The sequence below is a fragment of the Lepidochelys kempii genome, chromosome 13 (genome assembly GCF_965140265.1).
Source record: "Lepidochelys kempii isolate rLepKem1 chromosome 13, rLepKem1.hap2, whole genome shotgun sequence".
NCBI lineage: Eukaryota > Metazoa > Chordata > Testudines > Cheloniidae > Lepidochelys > Lepidochelys kempii.
The window spans coordinates 14,031,419-14,056,823 of NC_133268.1; the positions used below are offsets into that span (position 1 = coordinate 14,031,419).

The following is a 25,405-nucleotide window of genomic DNA, read 5'->3' on the forward strand; positions in this document are numbered from 1 at the left end:
CCTTCAGCAGAGCCATGGGTATATCAAGAGCACTGCAGAACAGAAGAGGGTAAAGAAGAATTGGCCATTGCTAATCTTAATAGCTAACTGAATTATCACATAATAAAAAATCCAAGAGATAGTACGCGACAGAGTTAGGGGCAACTACGTGTCAAGGGAAGATCTAGGTGTCAGGATGACATCTAATGCTATGTCAGCTTCAGAGCTTCCTGCAAAATACTTCATATTATCCTGCACGATTGAGTGAACAATAGTGTCTTTAATTTAATTGATGGCACTGTAGACCAAACAATATTTATTGCTTTGGGACTTGGATCACTCAGTGTTCTTGTGGTTTCTATAAGTCAGTCAACTCTGAATGTTTTTATTGAACACCATTTTACTTTCATACGTTTATAAAAAGGGCTGAAGTTTTCTAAGAGGTGGATAAAGGAGAAATCTTAACTGGTGTTACCTGTGAACTCTATAGAGTATTGGCATTAATATTATTACAGTAATGGGGTTAGTCTGGTTCAGAAATAGAATTGGCTATTCTATTCCTGAACCAGACTATACCTCTAGATCTGGTATCAGAGAGTAGGATACTCCTGATTCATGCTCAGATTGGAAGATCATTCTCAGAAGCAGTGTCCTTTTAAGGGAATATACAATGGAGTGACTTTGAAACATTTACTTCCTGATTTAAGAATGTTAGTACCTGCCCACTTCCTAATATTTCTCTGATTTTTTCAACATGACTGGTAGACATTGCATAAGCGTTTTACACATTTCCATATATCTCAGAATGTTTTGAACATGCATTTTAGATTAATGTATTAATGGAAGATTAATACATTTTTATTATTTATACATATTATTCAGAAACCTTTTTTATATAATCAGCAGTACAGCATTAGAAAAACCCTAAATAATAAAGATAAACCCAGACCCTGCAAAGATTTACACACCCACTTAATTTTAAGCACATGAATAATCCATCTGAACTCAAAGGAACTATTCATGTGCTCAAAATTAAGTACATGCTTTAATCTTTGTAGAATTGCTGCCTTAGCATAATGATGAATTTGGGGCCAAATTCTGATCTCATTTATACCAGTTTAATCTGGAATGAAGTTAATTTTGGATTTAATTGGTGTAAATTAATTCAGACTTTGGCCCACTGGACTCAGATTAAACATTCACATACAAATTCTTCTCTCATTTGTAACTCTGATCAAATCATCTGAATTCCACTGAAGTAACAGAAAGAGGAGGTTTGCCAAGTGATGACTGTCAAATTTTTGCTACTGTTCATCTAAAACAAAGTCCATGGGAACTGAGAGATAACTATTAAACAAAAAATATAACATTATTTTGGCATGTTATTGTCCAGGTGGATGAAATGAAATGTTTGACTTTAATACACCACCTGTAAGTGTTGTATTATGTATTAATTAATACTTAATTATGTATAATTAATAATGCATTAAAGGAAATGGAGTATGTAATAGACTATGAATGCTGTTGCACAAAAGGAATCCAAAGTGGAGAAGGGCCATGGTGGGCATCCTGCTCAGAAGACACGAGTAGAATCCCAAGCTAAAGGAGCCAAGAAAAAGAAGTCAGAGAGTCCCAAGTTAGGACACAAAACATTTAGCAAATTCTTTAGGCATAAGGTCTGTATATGATTCTAGCAAAAGTGGAACCCTGAGAAGTAACAGATGGCTCTTGTCGCAGGGTGAAGTATTAAAATGATGGGATTTCATATGGTGCAACTGAAATCGGAATCTGGTCAACCCTTAAATAATTTGAAAAATAATTACATGAGCATATACCTAAAACCTGTGGGGAAAAAGTGTTTTGCTACATGGAAATACTTCCCTCATATACCATCTGTGAATTCAGGATTCTGAAAGAATTCCTCTAATCTGCTAAAACCTACATTCTTTTATTATTGTAATAAGTCATTAACGCTAACCAAACATACAATGGCCATAACCCGAATACATAGAAGATTTGCACTGACAAACAGTGAATTATGAAACAAAAAAAGGTCTCCTTCAATGGGATGCTAGCTCTAAGGGCCCAATCCAACTTCTAAAGAAGACAATGAAAAGATTCCCATTGACTTAATTGGACTATTCACATGCTTAAAGTCAGGCATGTGCTTAAATACCTTGCTGAACTGGAGCCTATAACCCCAAACATGTATTCAGTAGAGGTGGTTGAAAAATGAGATATTTTTCCATTGAAATGCTTGAATTTTCATTGTAAAACTGAAACATTTTTGGCTGAAAACTGAATTTTGTTCTTGGTTGAAAATCTTTTTTGTTTTTCCTCGTGAAAACTTGAGGAAAGCAGACACTGTCCATGAAAATTTTGATGTAGCTGAAAATCCAGTTTTCCATAGGAAAAAGAAGTGTTGACCGAGAATTTTGAACCCAGTCCTAGTATTCAGTGGGTTAGATCTTAATCAAAGCTTTTGTCTTAACAAGGACGATCAAGATTTATGTTGTGATGCACTGTGGCTGGGAGACAAAGAACAGCAGCATTATATCCCAAAGAATGTAGAGTCAGAGACCCTTTAGCTGAGGGAGGAAAATAATATTAATTGCATGCAAAAATTCCACTCAGACACCCACTTGGAATGTTTTGGGAGTAGGGGGCTTTTATAATAAGTAGCTATGTTAGGGTTAGCGGTGGGGAGGCACCTCTTTAAAACTGACAAGAACATTTTATTCTCCACTGTTCACTAAAAGTTCCATGTTCCTTCATTTTTTTTCTAGTCCAGAAATGTTCCGTCTCATTAAATCTCATGGAAGGTACGACAGTCTTTCCGCTGTAGTTAAAACTATTGGGCACTGTCTAGACGAGGAAAATAGGTCATGTTTTGAAAACATGACAGCTAACATGTTTTGACTAACACATTTTTAAATAGTGTAGAATATTTAATGCATTTAAAATAAGTTAGCTGGTCACAGCCTACCCCCTAGACCCTGCACTAGTGTCAAACATTACTAGCTAATATGTTTTTAAAAGCTATTTAAAAATGCATACTTTTTATGTTGACTCATTCCTCCTTCTGTGGGGATTTTTTAATTGTGTTTTTCAGAGTGCGTGGGTGTTTTGTGTTTAAATATGTAAGAAATTACCACACTATAAAACAAGTGTAAGTAATATTGGAACTACAAATTGTGACACTCTCCAATGAAAAAGGTAGAAAGTTCAAAGTTGTGGCTAAAACACTACCCCGTTAGTTGTGGCAGAGGTTTCAAATCAGGGCACTACCTTTTGTGCCAACACAGGAAGGTCAGTCCTTTGTCTTGGTTTGCTTCAAAATCTGACATTAGTAACTTAACAGTGGAGTTCCTCGTGTCTTAATTTCTGGTCCTGTGACATGACAAACTGTAATTTAAACATGAGACATCTTAGGCAATTAGATAAAGAACTAATGTATTTAAAATTATAGTTAATTGTTTTAATAAAATTTAACTGTGAACACTTCATTTTGAGAACCCTTGGTTACTTGGAGTTTTTTCTATTTAATAGCCTTGTTAGCTTCAGTAATAATCCTGAAGTATTCATCCTAATTGAAGGAGGATAGCAATGATTAAAAAATCCATTGTTTTTCAGTGCTGTCACTTATATAAAATACTAACTTCTAGTCAAAATAAGCATACTAAAAACCAAGTTTCAAATGTTGCTTCTGAGCAGTAACATGGACCCTAATAACTGGAAACATATTAAGCCTGGTACCCTGGGATTTTGTTAGCTTTGATGGGATTCTCCCAGCTGAATCCCTGTGCATCTCGCTATTCAGATCCTGAGTGTATGTCGCTTTATGCTCAGATCTAGTTTTTAAATATAACTTTATTGATTTATGAAATTCCATCTGGGGAGGAGAGAAATTATTAATTAACTTTCAGGCACTATAGCTGAAGTCAGTTTCTGGCTTTCACCCTGGAGTTCTGTAAATTACTCTGGATCATTGGAGTTAACCACAAAAAGGGGAAATTCATGTCTCCAGCAGAACACTCACACCTGTTCTTTCAAGAAATCTCCAACTGCATGGCAAGGTGCCTAGAATTAGAGAAGCAGGAAGAACATTTGCCCTATATTCTAATTTATTGCTTCTCTTCCTTTTACAGAATTCAGCTACTCCTTTCCTAATCTAAGCTGCCCTATTATTTGGAGTGAGCAGCTCAAGAGTCATGATAACTGGTTCAGTGAAGTTTGGATCTGGTTGCATAAACTGTGTGCTGCAAGGCTACCAGTGTTGCAATAAATCCAAAGATCACACTTTTCATGTGAACAAACTCCCAAATCGAAAAGCAAATCCCAACTAAGACCACTGAGTTTTAACTGATTTTTTACATATAAATATAAATTCGCCCTGAGTTAACAGGTCTTGGGTAGGGATCTCTGCAGGGAGGCGGGGTGGGGGCAATGGAATCAACCTCCAACCACTGGTGCCGCCCCTCTGTAGCTACAACACCAGTTTATAGACTGGAAATTCCTAGCTCCCTTGATCCACATAAGTGTGGACCTCATGGTTTCTTCCCTAGGCTGCCCCAGTGGTCTGCTCTGTTGATGATAATCAGAGATGATATATTCTAGGCACACTCCATGGCCTTTAGAGTGCAGAGATGCCCCATGGCTTCTCTCTTTGCCGTCTCCCTCTCCTCCTGAACAGCCTTACTGCAAAACGCAGCTGCTTTAAAGGGTGTGTGCAGACCTTCTGAGCTTGGGTAAATGTTACTCCCAAAAGGTCTCAAGGGTACAGAACCTTTATCTTCAGTATTGAAGTAGGGCATACAGTGCTTTGCAAAACTCTGCAATAAGACCTGATGCTCGAACAATCATAACAACAACAAAAATGTACTTGCATGGTTATTTGTAATGGGCATAGCTCAAATATTAACCAGGCCTCAAAACAGAAATTAAAAACAAACATTACATGGCCCTATATAGCCCCAAATCCATCCTAGACAATTCTCTACGTCAGCTGCACCTAATATAATCAGATCCACCTACATTTAAAGGCCTGATTAAGCAATTATTGCAGCACTATCTGCAATATCTTACTTGCGTTTTGCTACAAAATATAGGCCGCAGTATAGCATTTATCACTCAACATTTCTTATCACAGAAATTAGGCCCAGATTTTCAAAGACACCATTTTGCAAACAGTTCCCATCTACAAACATAAGCCAAGGTTTGTACACATGTATTGAGGGTTGTATGTGCATATGCGTGCACACAGGCACACACACACAAATGTGTGCCTTTGAAAAGCTATGTCTAGTTGTTGTTGTTTTTAATTTGTTATGCCTTATACTAGGAAATGAGTTGGAGATTTTTTTTTTCTTGAAAGTACAAGTCTGTGAAAATAAATGCATGAGAACTGGCCACGAAGCACCTGACATGAAACTCCGGTGTTTCTAAAGATATAAATAAATTGTTGGGAAAAGGACACAAAATGCACCAAATAAAGGTGACTGGTGTACTAGTGGATGAGTTTGAGTTTGGTGATTTCCATAAAGTAAGCATGAAAGCCCAAGACCTTTTAGAAGCCAGCTCTACTCCAGTAAGGTAGAGCTGATGTAGTGTGTATCATTAAAGGGCAATTCCTCTAGGTCAAGCAAAAGGTTTATTGCTGGAGCTGCTCAAACTACAGCTGCCTTGTTTCTTAAAAAAGAGTTGGTAGAAGCAGGGCAGTCCAATTCAATTTACATGGCAGCAGGAGTCTGGACTTTGACACACACAAGTATTCACTGAAAAGAAAATGATTAGCGATACAACCAATTCCTACACTGTGTAACTGAGAAGAATGGTATTGTTCAAAATAAACTTACCGTTGTGCTTTGTTTCCCTTTAGTCCACAAAAGAGGCCCAGGAGCCAACTAATGCCCAAGTGAGTAGGATTACTTATAAGTCATCCAAATGACTTGTATATAGTCATTTTTTTAACTAATGTCACTGCCACATCCAGTCTGACACAATGTATGAATGTAACAGTTAACAGTCTTTGCAATGGATGGATTTCTACTTAGTTTACATCTTCCTTGCCATGAGTTCACTGCATTACTTACCTCTGAAGTGTATGGCAATGCAATTTGTATGAGTGATGCTGTACAAGTTGTGCTCTACTGTGTCATATTTCTTGGGTGAGCGTGGTTTATTGCGTCATCGCTCTTGTCATGAGTGATGCTTGAGTGTGTTTTGAGTCCGTTTTCCTTTACAAAGTTTTAATGATGCTGTAACGATTTTTGTGTATGTCTCTAGGGTGCTGAACAGCTGCCGGTCACCTCTGTCAATGTAAAATCTGAAAAAAATGCCCCTCCCTCTCAGGAATCGCAGACTGCAAAAGCCCCTGAACCCGCAGCTCAGAAGCAGGCAGCAGCAGCAACTACTGAAGCTCCCAAAGATATGGCTAAGGAGAGATCTGCACCTACTTCCACACCATTGAGCAAACTCTTCTGGAAAAAGGTATGTCTAGATTTCGGAATGGTTTCCTCTGCTCCCCATCTCCGCAGTTTGGGGAGATAATGTAACTGGATTCCTGATGAAGGAACCAAAGCCAAAAAGTTAAGCAGAGTCACATTTTTAGACAACATAGGTAAGTGTGAATGTCTATGCAGTTACCACCACTGTTCATGTGCTTTGTGCAGTTGCCTGTGCAAATGGCTATTGATGGTTATTTGCACATGTATTTCCTTTACTAGTGTGTAATTATGACCCTTCTGGAAAAGGCCTATATGACTTAATAAAGAGTAATAACTTCCTATAGAATTTTTGAGCTAACCCTATGAATAGGTGATATAAATCTCTATTAAATTATATAGGTTGGTTTAAAAATCCTTTAGAGATTATATTATTCTTTAATAAATTCTATAGGTTTTTAGAGTAATTTCCATAGTAGTCTGTGATGGGTTCGGTCACAGAGACCTCCCCTTGGTTACTGTCACCTGACAAGCTGGAATTGCCTCTGAGCCCATTTTCCCTGCCAGCTTGGAACTCCAGAACACCTGCTTTTTTGAGCCAGACATGCTAGTTTGCTGCAAACACAGACCCAGGTCTGGTTTACGCCCCCAAAGCTGCAGACTTTAACCAAAAACTGCTTAGCAAGTTGCCTATCTCCAGCACCCAGACACCCAGTTTCAAACCTCAAATAAATCAGTTTTACTCTGTATAAAGTTTATGTATAAATAAATTGTTCACCCTCTATAACACTGATATAGAGCTGATATGCACAGCTGTTTGTTCCCCCAGGTATTAATCACTTACTTTGGTTTCAGAGTAACAGCCGTGTTAGTCTGTACTTGCAAAAAGAAAAGGAATACTTGTGGCACCTTAGAGACTAACCAATTTATTTGAGCATAAGCTTTCTTTGGGTTATTTTGGGTTAATTAATAAACAAAAGTGATTTCATTAAGTATAAAAAGTAGGATTTAAGTGGTTTCAAGTAATAACAGGCAGAATAAAATAAGGTACCAAGAAAAATAAAACAAAACATGCAAGTCTAAGCCTAATACACTAAGAAACTGAATACAGGTAAATCTCACCCTTAGAGATGTTCCAATAAGCTTCTTTCACAACTAGACTCCTTCCTAGTCTGGGCCCAATCCTTTCCATGGTACAATCCTTGTTAGTTCCAGCAGGCATCTTAGGTGAAAAACAGAAGATTCCACATGACAGGGCCCCTTTGTTCTGTTCCACTCCCTAATATATCTTTGGCACAAGGCGGGAATCCTTTGTCTCTCTCTGGATTCCCATCCCTCCTTCTAAATGGAAAAGCACCAGGTTAAAGATGGATTGCAGTTCAGGTGACACGATCACATGTCACTGTAAAACTTCATTACCCACTAGCTGACACCCATGTATACAGGAAGGCTTACAAGTAAACAGAGCCATCTACAATCAATTGTTCTAGTCAATGGGAGCCATCAAGATTCTTAACCACCACTAATGGCCCACACTTTGCATAATTACAGTAGGACCTCAGAGTTATGTTACATATTCCTAGTTTCAGATACAAGAATGATACATTCATACAAATAGGATGACCACACTCAGTAGATTATAAGCTTGGTAAAGATACCTCACAAGAGACCTTTTGCACAAAGCATATTCCAGTTACATCATATTTACACGCAATGTCACAGAGTCTGTTTCTTTTTTTGGAGTCCCCTGATTTATTTGTTTTACTCATGCTGACGCTCTGAAACTCTGTCCCTCCCTTGGTCTGTTTCTTCTAATGGGTTTCAAACAAGAATGAACATACTTGACAGACAACCTAAGGGTTGGCAGCCCTTAGGTAAAGCAATATATTTGATAGAAACTAGCAAGAATTATGAAAATGAAGCTGCAGTTTCTATGGTTCTTTGTGGTACATACAAAAAGGCGGGGCCCTATCTAGTTTTATTTACCAGAGGAACTACACTGAATCATTGTATCGTGAATAACTGCCCCCCCCCGGGCTACGGTTCAAATTTAGATGCCAAAAATGAAATGCTTCCAAATAAGTAGATACTGATTAAATGAAGCCCATGAGCTTCTTTGTCTATGATTTCTCTGCTGGGCAGAAGAATTGGAGACATAGTTTCTGTATGCCACTAACATTGAACATTTGTGGTGCTTACTACTTCACAGATGAAGCAAGCATGATTTGCTTGTTTCACTTCACATCCAAGACAGTTTAAAGCAGTTGTCTGGGTTTATTATTTTCCTATGGCATTGGATGAATCAGGTATTTGTATTAAAAGGAAGCCTGTAAAGTGGGGAAAGAGATATCTGAGAGGTTTCATATTGTTACAGAAACCATATCCACTTTCTGAATATGTCTGGCTCAATGGAGATGCAGAGCAAGATGCATACTGAGCCTCAAGATGGGATAAGAAGAGAAACAGCTGAATCAAAGAGACAAATCCATTAAGTTGTAAATTCACTGACGTCAGTGGGAGTTGTACCAGAAATTCACTTTAAGCCAAGTTGTCAATTTTTTAATAAATAAGTAACCTAGTCTACTGTGTAAGAGGAAAGAAGGGAAATGTAGATCTGTTCCTGAACATTAACTCTCATTGAAGATTTATGGGCCAAAATTCCATTCGGACTAATAAGTGAGATTCTGCCTTCTACAGATGGCCAGCACAAAGCCTCTGCACTAGGGGAGTCTCACTAAAGTCTTCTCCTGAGGGATTCAATTGGACTCAAGTAGTGCAGAGGCTTTCTGCACTGTGGTGAGTTCCATCCAGTATAAATATCAGCTGCCCTCACACACCACAACCCCGTCCAAATATGACAGGCCCAGGCAACTCCCTCCATTTGTTTCTTCTCTTTTTTTTTAACCTCTGTCAATCTGAAGGGAGACTGAAGGGGTATGAGGACATGTCAAGGTCCTTCCTGGCATGTGGGACCTCCTTGAGCCTGCAAAAAGGGCTTGACCATCCTACCTAATGTTTCTTGTGGCCCTCAAAATTTGGAACAAAAATAAACTACTGCAAGACAAGAGTCCCACACGTGCTCTGGCACCAGCCCCACTCCAGCCTTGGGTGTATTGTGTTCCTCACCATCCAAATGGTGTTGGTTGATCAGAGTGGAAATTTGCCCCAGTGGTGGACAGGGACTATAGAGAGCTCTGCATATCTCTGTGCAGACCTAACATAGGCTGCAGCAGATATGGGTGACCCTGAGAAATTTCTGAGTATAGTTGGGCCTTCACCAAATGCATGACTCTAAAGACCCCTGAACTTTTGAGGTCTTTGAAACCTGGACCCAAATTTTGCTGCATGGGCCCATCTTTGCCTAATTTTGAACTATCCAGACTTCCTGATTCTGCAAACTTTGGCTGGAAGTCTTATGAGAACAAGATTTGTTGTGAGATTTCTGGTCTTGCCTGCTTCCAGCTGGGATAGAAATATCATGAGCTAACTGAAACCAAATAAAGGGACAATGAAAAATAAGAAAAGGAGTACTTGTGGCACCTTAGAGACTAACCAATTTATTAGAGCATAAGCTTTCGTGAGCTACAGCTCACTTCCTCAGATGCATATCGTGGAAACTGCAGCAGGCTTTATATATACACAGAGAATATGAAACAATACCTATTCCCACCCCACTGTCCTGCTGGTAATAGCTTATCTAAAGTGATCATCAGGTGGGCCATTTCCAGCACAAATCCAGGTTTTCTCACCCTCCACCCCCTCACACAAATTCACTCTCCTGCTGGTGATAGCCCATCCAAAGTGACAACTCTTTACACAATGTGCATGACAATCAAGTTGGGCTATTTCCTGCACAAATCCAGGTTTTCTCACATCCCCCCCACCCCCATACACACACAAACTCACTCTCCTGCTGGTAATAGCTCATCCAAACTGACCACTCTTCAAGTTAAAATAGAACATCTGGGGGGGGAGGGGGGTAGGAAAAAACAAGAGGAAACAGGCTACCTTGCATAATGACTTAGTCACTCCAAGTCTCTATTTAAGCCTAAATTAATAGTATCCAATTTGCAAATGAATTCCAATTCAGCAGTTTCTCGCTGGAGTCTGGATTTGAAGTTTTTTTGTTTTAAGATAGCGACCTTCATGTCTGTGATCGCGTGACCAGAGAGATTGAAGTGTTCTCCGACTGGTTTATGAATGTTATAATTCTTGACATCTGATTTGTGTCCATTTATTCTTTTACGTAGAGACTGTCCAGTTTGACCAATGTACATGGCAGAGGGGCATTGCTGGCACATGATGGCATATATCACATTGGTGGATGTGCAGGTGAACGAGCCTCTGATAGTGTGGCTGATGTTATTAGGCCCTGTGATGGTGTCCCCTGAATAGATATGTGGGCACAATTGGCAACGGGCTTTGTTGCAAGGATAAGTTCCTGGGTTAGTGGTTCTGTTGTGTGGTATGTGGTTGTTGGTGAGTATTTGCTTCAGGTCGCGGGGCTGTCTGTAGGCAAGGACTGGCCTGTCTCCCAAGATTTGTGAGAGTGTTGGGTCATCCTTTAGGATAGGTTGTAGATCCTTAATAATGCGTTGGAGGGGTTTTAGTTGGGGGCTGAAGGTGACGGCTAGTGGCATTCTGTTATTTTCTTTGTTAGGCCTGTCCTGTAGTAGGTAACTTCTGGGAACTCTTCTGGCTCTATCAATCTGTTTCTTTACTTCTGCAGGTGGGTATTGTAGTTGTAAGAAAGCTTGACAGAGATCTTGTAGGTGTTTGTCTCTGTCTGAGGGGTTGGAGCAAATGCGGTTGTATCGCAGAGCTTGGCTGTAGATGATGGATCGTGTGGTGTGGTCAGGGTGAAAGCTGGAGGCATGCAGGTAGGAATAGCGGTCAGTAGGTTTCCGGTATAGGGTGGTGTTTATGTGACCATTGTTTATTAGCACTGTAGTGTCCAGGAAGTGGATCTCTTGTGTGGACTGGACCAGGCTGAGGTTGGTGGTGGGATGGAAATTGTTGAAATCATGGTGGAATTCCTCAAGGGCTTCTTTTCCATGGGTCCAGATGATGAAGATGTCATCAATATAGCGCAAGTAGAGTAGGGGCTTTAGGGGACGAGAGCTGAGGAAGCGTTGTTCTAAATCAGCCATAAAAATGTTGGCATACTGTGGGGCCATGCGGGTACCCATAGCAGTGCCGCTGATCTGAAGGTATACATTGTCCCCAAATGTGAAGTAGTTATGGGTAAGGACAAAGTCACAAAGTTCAGCCACCAGGTTAGCCGTGACATTATCGGGGATAGTGCTCTTGACGGCTTGTAGTCCATCTTTGTGTGGAATGTTGGTGTAGAGGGCTTCTACATCCATAGTGGCCAGGATGGTGTTATCAGGAAGATCACCGATGGATTGAAGTTTCCTCAGGAAGTCAGTGGTGTCTCGAAGGTAGCTGGGAGTGCTGGTAGCGTAGGGCCTGAGGAGGGAGTCTACATAGCCAGACAATCCTGCTGTCAGGGTGCCAATGCCTGAGATGATGGGGCACCCAGGATTTCCAGGTTTATGGATCTTGGGTAGTAGATAGAATATCCCAGGTCGGGGTTCCAGGGGTGTGTCTGTGCAGATTTGATCTTGTGCTTTTTCAGGAAGTTTCTTGAGCAAATGCTGTAGTTGCTTTTGGTAACTCTCAGTGGGATCAGAGGGTAATGGCTTGTAGAAACTCGTGTTGGAGAGCTGCCGAGCAGCCTCTTGTTCATATTCATGAAAAATAAGAGAAATTGGAGAAATTGCCCAAGTTTTACAAAGCTCAGGAAAAAAATTGTTTTGAATTTTGTCTGAAAGCCCTGTCTTGCTTTTTATTTAATCCAAAGCAGTGTTTGTCTAGCTTTAGAAGTTGCTTGATTTTTCTCAGACAAGTTGAAAAATATTTGCATTTTTCACTAAACAGGTGTTATTTTCAAATGTTTTGTTTTCTCGGTAGGAAACAAGACATATTGTAATTGTTTCATAATAAAATCCCTGGCTTGGCTTTAATGATTGAAATAATGCATTGCACCAGTCTACAACTCCCTGTCGGGTGTTCATGTTCATTCATGTTCCCTCGCTCTCTCTCATTGTAATGTAGCTGATTTAAAAATACATGAAAATGTATCTTTTGTCTCCATTAATGAACTAGTTGTTGTCAAAGGAAGGTTGATTGTCATGGAAGAATTATTTTATCTTATCTCATATGTGGCAGGCATGGTCAAAATTAGGCTAATTAAAAATATGAACTAGGTTCTCAGCTGGTGTGAATTAATTCTTCATTGATTCCAGTGAAATGATGCTAAATTACACCACCTGAGCTTCTGATGCTATATTCTGTTAATTTAAAATAATCTTTGGACCCAGTTCTTCTCCCACATACACTGTTTTACAGTCATTGAAGTGTATCTTGTTTACGTAGGTATAAACCAGTGGGAAATTAGGCCCTTTGTCTTTTGAAAATCTCACTCTTCTCTCTGTTTGAGAAATGGGTACTGTAGGTCAAATCTGAACCTTACATTGGTGCAAACTCCATAATAACTCCATTGATTTGACCAGGGAGAACTGAATTCAATGGAGTTACTAGAGATATAAATGGGTGTCGCTGAGAACAGAATATTTATATTTATATTTTATATTTAGATGTTTTTAAAAAAATAAAATTACCTGTTTGGTTTGAATGATTATCCCTTACCAGCAAAAGATTTGTGTCACTTCCTTAGGTTTTCTTGATAGAGGAATATATTATATTTCCTTTAACCAGGAATCTTGGTGACCTAATCAGCTGAGGCCAAAGGAGTGCATAAAGGCACAAAATGATTTCCCCCCTCATAGGTTAGCCTGAAACTCAAGTTGTTTTGGAGATATTGCTTGTTGGTTTTTATTTTTACTTTATCAATTCCTTTTGCATACTTAACGTATTGCTCTCTTTCCTTAGTTGTTAGAGAGCAGAAGCTAGTAGCAGTTCAAAATAAGTGTGTGTAATTCACACCAATGTGTAGTGCTTCTTTTCAACTAACAAACAGAAACAATCAACAAACAGATCCAGTTACTTCTCCCTTTCCAGCAGGACTCCCTGGAATCTAAAATGCTTGTCTCTTAAAGGAGCTTTCACTTCAAAATATAACTAATGAAATGACTGTCAACAGACTGCAGTGCTAATGCTTTAATTAGAGCTCAGTAAACAGTGCAAAATAATATCTGTGAATGCTTGTTTAACTCTCCAAATTAATTCACTTCTGCTGCGTTTGGCCCTATTTTGTGATCACTTTCCAGGAATATTCTCACAAATGGCTGGAATGTTTGCCAACGTAGCCTTTCTATTTTTTAAGCAAATGGTGAATATTAATGGAAAAGCAAATTTTGCATTTGTAATTACAAGTATTTGCACTGGAAACCTGATTCCAGGACTGGAACGTATCTAGGCATAGAAATATACCACATGGCCATTTTGAATATAGAATGATTACAAACAAGCTGCAGGCTAAGAAGAATTCAGGGAAATTAGTCAGTAAATTATCTCAAATAATGGATACATTCTGGAGGGGAAAATCACAATTTGAAGTAGTTACAGTTTTGAGGTCATAGATGTATCAGCAAAAGACCTGCCTCTGTTACTGAGATGGGAGGCTTCATCTATTGACAGTATAGCCAGCAAGCTGTCCAGCAGGTATGATAAGCATGTACTAAACAGCAACCTTCAGCACTGAGTCATTAGCATGGAATTTGCAGAGCAAACAGTACCTGAAGGGTGTGTGCCATAAAGAAGGAAAATGAATATTTGGGTGGAGAAGGTGGTTATAATGTATTGCCCAGGCCTTATCGAGTCCCTGAAGCGCTTTGTCAACCTCCACTACAGAATGTACTACTGGCAAAGTTGCATGGGAGTCGAGGGTCAGGATATCACTGAACTCTGGTCTTTTTATCCTGCCTCAAGGGGCCAAAGCAACATAAAGGGGCTTTAAAAGGAAAGATCCCTTGTATAGTAACTAGGAAAAACAGGCACAGCTGATTTCTGAGGAGCCCCTTGAAAGTCCTAATGTAGCAGGCATGCTCGGGTGGGGCTAGGGTTGGGAGGTGTATCAAAAGCTGGGCCATAGCATATAGCACTATAGAGGTTCTGGACAGTGCCACTTCCCACAAGCCGGCAGGGACAGGCTGCAATAACTTAAACAGAACCTTTCTAAGTTACACAGGGGCCACCCAAAATCAGAAGGGCACAAAAGTGGCTTAAAGCCATTCTACTTCTCCCACTGGGCTATTGAGTTCTGCCATGTGCCTCTTAAGCAGTAGAGATCAAAATCACACTCAAATTCCAATTTACCCCAGTGTAACTGACAGCAGAATTTCGACTTATAAATCCAGAAAGCTCAGTCAATGTAATTTATGGCTATAGGAATATCACCGTGTATTCAAGACAAATAAAGTTGATAAAATTGTTCTCCCTATAATTTATTATTATACAAATTGTAGAGTCCGCCTTTTAAAACTAATCACAGAACATAGTGTCATTTTTAATTTTTATTATTGCTTTGTTGAGTACAGAGGAAGACAGGCCCAATCCCTAGAGGAGAATGTAACTTAATGTAAAATCATTCAAAGTTTATTGACCATCCATAACCAATTCTGTCCTTTCATTGTCTTTTGTTTTGGACAGTACATCCCTGGTGCCAATGGGCGTTGAGGCACACCCCAAGCCTGTACCAGGGCAGAACATTTATGTATCTTGACATTGACAGGTTTCCTGTCTGCCTATGCCAAATGCTGAATTATACTGTTAAAAGGTATTGTGGGATGTATACTTTAGCATAAGTAAAGTAAGTAGAATACAATGTAGCATGACTTCCCAATACTCTCATTTAATAACTACTATATACTATATTAATAAGTGTATAATATATACTATATTAATAGCATTGGCAGTTCTCACAAAAGAAAAATCAAATCATTTATAACTCCTGATTTCTGGGGATGTTCTTACTGTGTTTTGTGGGATTGCTGCTTTGCAGCTCCAAACTGAACAATAATCCCAACAGGTTCATCCATTACTAAAAGGAATCTACTTTGACCTTTCTCGGCACTGTATTATAAAAGTTAATGTGGGATGAAATACCACCCTGTGAACGGACTCTAAATCCTACTTACAATCCAAGTCAACATTTCAGAGCCTTTTTCTACAACCTGCCGAGAAACTATAAAAAGAAACCATTTGGGATATCCAAAGTCAGGGATCATAGACCAATGTCCTTTCTGTCTTAATCTTAGGTACCTACATGGCCCCCATTATTATTGTGTCTGAATGACTCTCAATACCCCAGGGAAGTAGGGAAGTACTAATATTCCCATATTACAGATGGGAAACAGAGACATGAGGCTTGTCTACATGGTGTGTTAGTCTGCACTACTGGAGGTGCAAATTCCATTGTACACCAGTGTGTGGTGCACTAACTGTCTGCGTGAACCCTGCTGGCTCACACTTAAAGTTCCCTGGTGAGCTTTGATGTAGTCCCAGTACAGCAACATGCACTGGGGAGCTTTAAGTGTGAGCCAGCAGGGTTCACACAGACAGTTAGTGCACCACACTCTAGTGTGCACTAGAATTTACAGCCTGGCTGGTGTGGACTAATGCAGTGGTTCTCAACCAGGGGTCTGGGGCCCACTGGGGAGCCCCCAAGCAGGTTTCATGGGGATCTGCCAAGCAGGGACGGTATTAGACTTTCTGTCCTGGGCCACAGCAAGCCAAAGTCTGACCACATGGGGTTGAAGCCTGGGGTTCCAAGCCCCGCCACCCAGGGCTGAAGCCAAAGCCTGAGCGACTTAGCTTCACAGGGCCCCTTGTGGCGTCGGGCCCCAGGCAAATGCATGCTTGCTACCCCCTAATGCTGGCCCTGCCTTTTACATGCAGAAAAACATTGTGGCACAGGTGGGTCATGGAGTTTTTATAGCAGGTTGGGGGGGACCTCAGAAAGAACCCCTGGACTAATGCATCATTTCAACAAGCCCTAAGACTCAAATCCTCAAAAGATACGTAGGTGCCTAACTCCCATTGCAGTCCAACTTCCTATTGTTCCCTGTTCCTTTTTCAATAGAAAATTTAGGTAAAATGGTGAGAGGTTTGTGTAAATTACTGTCTGAGCAATGAATCCCTCCTGCGCCTAAGTGACTTGCCCAAGGTCATACAGGAGGTCTGTGGCAGAGTAGGGAAGGATCTAAGTTACCCAGGAAAGAATTTTCTGTAGTATCTGGCTGGTGAATCTTGCCCATATGCTCACAGTTTAGCTGATCACCATATTTGGGGTCGGGAAGGAATCTTCCTCCAGGGCAGATTGGAAGAGGCCCTGGAGGTTTTTTGCCTTCCTCTGTAGCATGGGGCATGGGTCACTTGCTGAAGGATTCTCTGCTCCTTGAAGTCTTTAAACCACGATTTGAGGACTTCAATAGCTCAGACATAGGTGAGAGGTTTTTCGCAGGAGTGGGTGGGTGAAATTCTGTGGCCTGCGTTGTGCAGGAGGTCAGATTAGATGATCATAATGGTCCCTTATGACCTTAGTATCTATGAATCTCCAGAATCCCAAGCAAGTAACCAGTGGCCCATACTTCCTCTTGAAGTTTAATGGTATGAAGAATATAACTGTTTAAATATTGAATATGTTATTGGGTATTAACCCCTTATGAGTTAACAGGGTTTCGAGAAGAGAAGTCTTCTATAAAAGATTTCGGTTTTCTATGTCCAGTGCCCTCCCCCAACCTATGCATGGAGTCCCTACTACAGAGCCCAATTGTTCATACTTTGCAATGAAAGTAAGAATTTGACCCTTTATTGCTTTGTGTGTAAGTTTAAAAGCTTTTGCATTCCATTGAAACATCCTGCACGGAAAAACTAAATACAGCCAAGCATCGGTATGTCAACCAAGACGTGAAATAAAACTGTAAGTTAACAGAATCACAGCAGCAGTTTGGAAACTATCTTTGTAGTTATAGGAGTGACATTTCCTTTATGATGTCATGGCAGCAGTGGAGTGGATTTTGCAGTTTGTACAGCAGCTCCAGTGTTCTCTTTCAGCTTTTATTTACAAAGCACAGTCAGAAGGAGTTTCATTTTCTGGAGTGAAGTATTTTAAAATAAGATCTGAAAGTTAAATCATCATTATAGCATGTAAAGCATAATATGAAAGGTCTGAACCTTACAGGGCTGAAGGAAAATAAGTAACTCTCAAATGCATTTTTGTAAGTATAATACACAAAATAGATCTTGACAGGATGAGGGTAGTCATTTTCCTGTCTCATTCATCATGCTGAAACAACAGGCCAGGCCTGTAATTCAGAAGCTATAGCGGCATATCTACAGTATACAATGCTATAGGAAATAGAGAGAGAGAGTGTAGTTTGGTCTACACTTGAAAGTTATATCAGCATAGCTATGTCAGTCAGGATGTGAAAAAAAAAATACCCCTGACCGATGAGGCTGTGCAGCCATAACCCACAGCATAGACACAGTTATGTTGATGGAAGAGAGCTTCTGTCAATGTAGGTTTCAGAGTAACAGCCGTGTTAGTCTGTATTCGCAAAAAGAATTCCACGATATGCATCTGAAGAAGTGAGCTGTAGCTCACGAAAGCTTATGCTCTAATAAATTGGTTAGTCTCTAAGGTGCCACAAGTCCTCCTTTTCTCTCTGTCAATGTAGCTATCATCATTCAGGGAGGTGATGTTCCTACACCAACAGAAAAACCTCTTCTGCATCTACAATACAGAGCTATGCTGGCATAGCTATTCCGATATGGATCTCGGTAGCATACACAAACCCTGTGACTCAGGCTGAGGGGTTTTAGAAAATAGGTATAATATGACAAAAGCACATGCAATTGTGCATCCAATATGTACACACACATCTAGTAACAGCACTCAAAATGGCTATAGGGATTTCATCTATCAGTCACTGGTTAGAAGCATGGGGTGAAATCCTGACCCGGTTAAAGGCAATGAGAACACTCTCATTGATTTCAGGAGGGTAAGAATTTCACCTGTGATGATCAATTAACACAGAAGCTCTGACAATTGCAGTACTGGGTTGTGCAAATTAGGCACACAAATGTACAACCTATAAAGTGCACACAAAGTTCTGACTGAGAATAGTGGATCAACGTGTATGTAATGCAAAGTGTGAATGCGGTAATAAGAGATAATTATATAATAACATCTACATTTGAAAAATAATTCACAGATCTGACCTGAGTTCCAAAGCCAGCACATATCTAGCATTTAAAAACAATTAGATTTGATGTATATTTGTAAGTATAAAGAAATCCTGATGTGATAACTGTATACAAAGTTCCATCTCCAGGTCAAGTTAATGGAAATACTTTAAAAACTTTGAAAATTATAAAAGGGGGTTCTAGGGTATGTGCACACACATATGCAATTGTACAGGATTCCTTCCTCGTAATAATTATAACCAAATTATTATAAAAATATCATTCCTAATAGCAGGCTAAGAACTCCAGACAAGGTACCTTATAATTTCTTCAGGAACACTGTGGGATGCCTAATTAAAATGTGTATTAGCAACATTGCTCAGGTAAAATGAGAGATTTCATATGCAGTTGTCATCACTGCAAATTAGATGTGCATTTTGTACATGCCTATTTTAAAAAAATCTGGCTCTGTAATTGCGTTTATAAAATAGGTTTGATATTATTTTTAAATTGGAAGTTTTATTTAACTTTCCTAAATTTTTCTGACTCTAAATTACCTACTCTTAAATTGTACAGTCCAGTGACCAATGAATAAAAGTACCTCACTACTGTAAGTATAATGTTGTAAAGCATGGAATATTCAACAAATTAATCCCTCTGAATGGCTGATTATCTCTTAATATTTTCTAACAGACAGCAGCACTTCTTCCTTCCTTCCTTCCCTCCCTCCAGTATTTGGCATTTCTTCCCAGGATGCAATTGTTATCGCTAGAGAAACTAAACCCCCTGCACAGAAAGCGCTTGAGAGAAAACTCATTCGGGCTGCAGCTGTAACAGCAGTAGCTGTAATAGGATTCCAAATGCTAATCTTTGAAAGATGAGCTCCTTGAAGCTAAGTCATTGCCTTACAGCCACTCTTCCAGCTCATGCAATGATCCGTTTCCTTCTAGCAAAGAAATGGTGAATTGATTGTGTGTATTCATAATGCAGATGAAATAGAAATACAGATTAAAATTATTACTATCAATTAACTGTTTAACTTTCATACATTTAAATTCTGTTCATAGAGTAATTTTTAAACACATTTTAGATGCACACAGGAATTTCTAGAAGAGGAACATTGCAATTAAATGTAATGCTGGAAAAAGTTACGATTGTGAACATCTAATCTTGATTCCTATCAAAATACCGTTCATCCCATTGAAAAAGGAAAAAAATGCCCAGGAAAAAAAAATAGATCAGACAAACCCGTGTTTAGCAATATATTACAATCTGTTTCAATGCATGCTAGGAAATCTGAGGCTAATTTCTCTGAACTAATATACGGTCCAATCCTGTCATACTTACATTGGAGGGTGCTGTTAGGGGTATTATTGCAATTAATGGGATTACTTGTGTGGGAAGGTGCTATGCAGTGTGAATCAGGATGGCAAAATTTTGCCTGTAGATACGTAGGGCACAGTTGTGACCATGGCTATGTACCTGAGCAGGGGAGTAAGGAGGTCAATACACACATTACCAATGGCAGCATGGGGTGGGGAGAGACAACTTGCACTGGGTCGCTACTCCCACTTCCATGCAGGTTGGCAGGGAATGGGTGGGCAAGAGCAGGATTAGAAGAGCCTTGGTTCTGCCCCTCAAGTGTGCTCTCTGGAGCAGTGGAGCTGGAGCGGCAGGGGAACTTATCTGTAGGTACAGGGCTGGCTCAAATTACCTTTCTCCTGGAGCTTGGGGAGAACCTGTAACCAGACTGACTATGCCTGGTCCTGAGGCAGTGTGACTATGCCCTCGGGGCTTGTAGAAAGCTGCAGTTGAACCCTTAATGGGTCCAAATGATCAAAACAAAATAGTAAGAAAGGGCAGCGTTGGCAGTAGGGATGAACAATTATAGAGCTCCTGTGGGCCCTTCACATGCATGGTGCAGAGAGCCTACAGCCACTTGTCATTCACCAGCTGAAGGAACAGTCATGGGGAAGTGGGGGTTGTGCTGTAGAGCCTTTGAGATGGGGTGGGGGGGTGAAATAGATATCTTCCCCTGTAACCCTCCCGCACCAGTCTCCATGCATTTCACCCACAAAAGTTGCATTATATCCAGACAATCAGGATTATTTACTGCAGATTATTCATGCACTTCGCCAACCCCGTTTTCAAAAATCCAGATGATGTGCTTTATACCATGGGCACCCGCGTGTGCATGTTACCGTTCCCCTCTGTGCCCAGGACACGGAGGATAGCAGTTGTTCCAGCCTATAGCAATAGAGCCGTGGTTCTTTAGTTCAAACTGTAGCAGCTCATGCTTTTTAGGTCCCCAATTCAATCCCCAGTGTGTAAACCAAGAGGAGGTCACCATATAGGCTCGTACATTAAAAGTAACTCTATACAATGTACATAAATATTGCATGAATGTCTATAAATCGATGTGACACATTTGCAGCAGTTGCTTTGTACAATATTTTAAATTATATTCACTTTGTTGGCAATGTAAACAACAGGTCATGTCTAAATGTCAACGTCTAGTGTAACTACTTTCGTTTTAGTTCAGTGTTTAAGGGGCTGAATGCAAAGTAAGATGTGTTTATGATGTTATGCATCATTCTGCAATTGGCTGTAAAATGCTGCAAAGGCTGGGTTCAGATCAAATTATTCAGGTTATTTCCATGAGAATAGCTTGGTCTCTAAGACAGAAAGGAAGATGCTTCTCTATATGGTGACTGTGAGTTCCGAATTAATTAACATTTCTTTAGTGCACAGGAGAAAGTCCTTTTGGGGGGGAGGTGTCTACCTGGGCAGGAGCGTTATAACAATTTGTATAGTGGGGGTGCTGAGAGCCACTGATCAAACTGTAAACCCCGTATATGATGGAAACCACTTCAAGCCAGGGAGTGCAGGAGCACACCTAGTTCCAGCACCTAAGTACCTGCGCAGTTATAAAAGAGAGAGCAGTCAGCCAAGGAAATGCACGTTTAGCCCATACCCAGGTGGGATCTGAAGCATCCATACATCAATGAGGCACCTATGTTCCTCCTGGTTGTGTTCTCTGTATTGTGAAGTTTGCTTGAACACGATAAGCTCTCAGAGGTGTGGCCCTAAGTAGACTGTGGAATGAGGCATTCATAGACACAATTTTTCATTAATACTTTAGAGCTCATTTGGACCCCAGTCCTGCTAAATGCAGAGCACCTCTTGCAAATTGCTGAGCACGTATTAACTTTCATGAATTCCAGTGGAAGTTGAGCACACGCAGGAGGTGTTCTAGACCCTATAGGATCAGGATCTTGGTAAGATAATGGATCTGATTCTCCATTACCTTGCAGCTCATGTAGTTCTTTACACCTGTGCAAAGTGGGGGGAGGGGGATGGGAGAGCACTACTGATATGACTGAGTTGAGAATTCTGAGTCTGATGTCTTTCATCCACCCCAGATTTCCTTTGCACTGGTGAGAGTGACTAATCCCGGTGAAAGCCAGTGAAGAATTAGACCCACTATTGTTTTCACAAGTTATTTAATCTTATTCCCATTTCTGTTTACAAACCCCTGGGCCTGATCCTCCTCTCACTCATGCCCATTTTAGAGAAGTATAACTGACTTTAATGAAATTACTCCCGATTTATACCACTGTAAGTGTTCACATTCTATGTTGATTACATTTTTGTTTTAAATTTTGAGTAAAGGTGAATATTGTACTTGGGAACTAAAGCCCCAATTCAAGAAAGCACTTTTTTTCAGGAAAGTTCTCAAACATGTGTCTAACAAAGCTTGCGCTTAAATCACACTGATTTAAGCATTTTCTTAAATAGGGATGGACTTAAGCACATGCTTCAGTGCTTTCCTGACTGGGGGCCCTAAAGGATGTAATGCAATTCATAGAATAATTGTACCTGATGTTCATTCTTTCTGTATAGAATTCCTGCATTTCTAACTCAAGACATCATTGTTACATTATAACAGCACTACAAAAAAGTACTGATTTAAAAAGTATGACAGATGAATGATTTTCTGCCTTCTTAATATTTGTCAAAAATAACCCTAGACTGCACCAGAAGACACAGAGGTTGTAATCAATGAGAAAGTGGAGGCATCCTTAGAAGCAGTGGCTCCTGACAAAGATGAGACTAAAAGCCCAGAAACTGCAGAAGTAAAACCTAGAAGAGAAGAAAATAAAAACCCCAAAACAAACCTGAGGAAGTTTTTTAAACTGGTAAGCAGAATCTTTGAACAAGAGGATCTGAGGGAGCCTTGTTCAAAACTTGTGGGTGGTAACTTTTTAAGCAATTCTCATAATGAGTTTACAATTCTGCTTGCATACAGCAATGAAAGCTACATATGTAAATAATGGAGACAATCTTTATAACTGACCAGAGGCACGTAAATGCTCTTGTAATAGTATGAAAACATTTGTGTGGCTACTTTGCATGTGTAATTACTATTACTACACATAAAATATTGTTATTTATATTTCTGTAGAGCCCAAAATGTGCTAGGTGCTGTAAAAGTGTCACCCACTGTTTATTTTGTTACATAGCTCCCTCTAGTGGCTGCTCCACAAGCGTTTATGGGTCTGCTAGAGCTAACGGCTCCTAAGTAGCAGAGATAGAGCCTGATCCAAAGCCCATTGAAATCAATGGGAGTCTTTTAATTAATTTTGGTGGGCTTTGAATCAGGCAGCTGGTTCTTTAGGTCAGAGACAGAGGGTTATGCTTAGCATGCTGAAGGTCTCAGGTTCAAACCCCATTGTCAGCCCAAGTGGGGCTAGCTACCTAGATACAGCCCCTTACTTCACCAATCTTACAATCTAAAAAGACAAAATGAAAATATAACCCTCAACTGCTGACAAAGTGGGGTGGAAATGGAAACAACATACAAGGAACTGATCAAGGTAATAAGTGGCATGTATCTTGTTATTTCCATGGACACGAACCACTATTATGGTAAACGCACATGCAAATGACAGTGTAGTAATCTAACCGGCAATTGTACACTCATTCACTGCAGTTGAGGTCACTTCTTCAAATGATCCTAAAGAAGCAGAAAAGAAAACAGTCCTGGTATAGAACTAACCTGCTGCTCTGATTAAAACACTATCAGGTCTGGGACTTTTAAAAGCATTTTATCTGTTTTGGCTAGGTGGTTCAGATGCTGCTTTACTGGTTAGGTAGTTACCTGATATGGAGTCATAGCTGTATAGAATTTAGCTTTTATCTGACACCATATAATGGCCCAGCATGTCATGGCATGTTTTCAAATATGTGTATGCACAATTGTGGAAACTGTATGCAGAAATTAGGTGGATGCAGAGTTTTTGAAATCGGAGCCTGTCAAGGTTCCTTCCCCACTCTGAACTCTAGGGTACAGATGTGGGGACCTGCATGAAAGACCCCCCTAAGCTTATTCTTACCAGCTTAGGTTAAAAGCTGCCACCACCAAAGTGTTACACAAAAATCAGGGGAAGTGCCCACTTGGAAACGTCTCCCCCAAAAAATATCCCCCCAAGCACCACACCCTCTTTCCTGGGGAAGGCTTGATAAACATCCTCACCAATTTGCATAGGTGAACACAGATCCAAACCCTTGGATCTTAAGAACAATGAAAAAGCAATCAGGTTCTTAAAAGAAGAATTTTAATTAAAGAAAAAGTAAAAGAATCACCTCTGTAAAATCAGGATGGTAAATACCTTACCGGGTAATCAGATTCAAAACATAGAGAATCCCTCTAGGCAAAACCTTAAGTTACAAAAAGACACAAAAACAGGAATATACATTCCATTCAGCACAACTTATTTTATCAGCCATTTAAACAAAACAGAATTTAATGCATATCTAACTAGATTGCTTACTGACTCTTTACAGGAGTTCTGACCTGCATTCCTGCTCTGGTCCTGGCAAAAAAACCACACAGACAGAGAGGACCCTTTGTCATCCGTTCCCCCCGAAAACCTCCCGTCGTCCCCCCCAGCTTTGAAAGTATCTTGTCTCCTCATTGGTCATTTTGGTCAGGTGCCAACGAGGTTATCTTAGCTTCTTAATCCTTTACAGGTGAAAGGGTTTTTCCTCTGGCCAGGAGGCATTTAAAGGTGTTTACCCTTCCCTTTATATTTATGACAGAGCCATTATCTGGATCACCCTACATTCTTTTAACAAGTTAGGTATGCATTTGGCTGGACCACTGCACTCTAATTTGAAAATACCATTGCCACAAGTAAATTCTCATATTTTTTCAGCACACATGTGGATTCTCGGGTCTGCTCCAGTTGCTGAAAGCAGGTAGAAAGCTGATTTAACCAATTCCCTGAAGATTTATAAGGGATATCCAGGGGGCATAGTGCTGACAGAGCAACTCTGCACAATCTCCTGGTCCTAGACCTCTGTGCAGTGGGTATTCCTAGAAGAAAGAGGATGGTTTGTGCATCCTTATACTTCTGAGATCCCCAGCTTCCAGAATGGTAGATCTGAAGATTGGGGAGAATTGTTTATTGTAGCAGCTACAAGTACCAGTACAGGATCAGAGCTCAATCGTGCTAGGACCTGTGCAGACATGCAATTAAAAAAAAAACAGTCCTAGCCCCAAAGAACTCACCATTTTGGCTGTGACATGATGAAACACGTGGCTGAGACAAACAAATGGAGAGGCGTGGAGATGAAGGACTGTAAAGAGAACAAGTTGTCATACTGTTGTCCCTCAGGTCTGAGTGGTTAATCGATGCTTGGGGCTTTGCGGGTTGTTTCCATTAGGAGGAGAAATTGATGATGGAGTCAGGTATTTCTTGAGTGCAGTC

General features: G+C 40.2%; 1 protein-coding gene across 4 annotated transcripts in view; it reads left to right on the forward strand.

The window, feature by feature from the left end:
• Positions 1-25,405, forward strand: part of BCAS1 (brain enriched myelin associated protein 1) — an 80,859-nt gene that overhangs the window by 33,924 nt on the left and 21,530 nt on the right. For 2 of the 4 annotated variants that reach the window (XM_073309333.1, XM_073309336.1), the window contains exons 6-9: positions 1,515-1,655; positions 5,858-5,893; positions 6,265-6,468; positions 22,664-22,831. In XM_073309333.1, the coding sequence (XP_073165434.1) occupies positions 1,515-1,655; positions 5,858-5,893; positions 6,265-6,468; positions 22,664-22,831 (549 nt within the window). The remainder of the gene's footprint in view (positions 1-1,514; positions 1,656-5,857; positions 5,894-6,264; positions 6,469-22,663; positions 22,832-25,405) is intronic. The other 2 variants (XM_073309335.1, XM_073309334.1) reach the window with 2 other exon arrangements.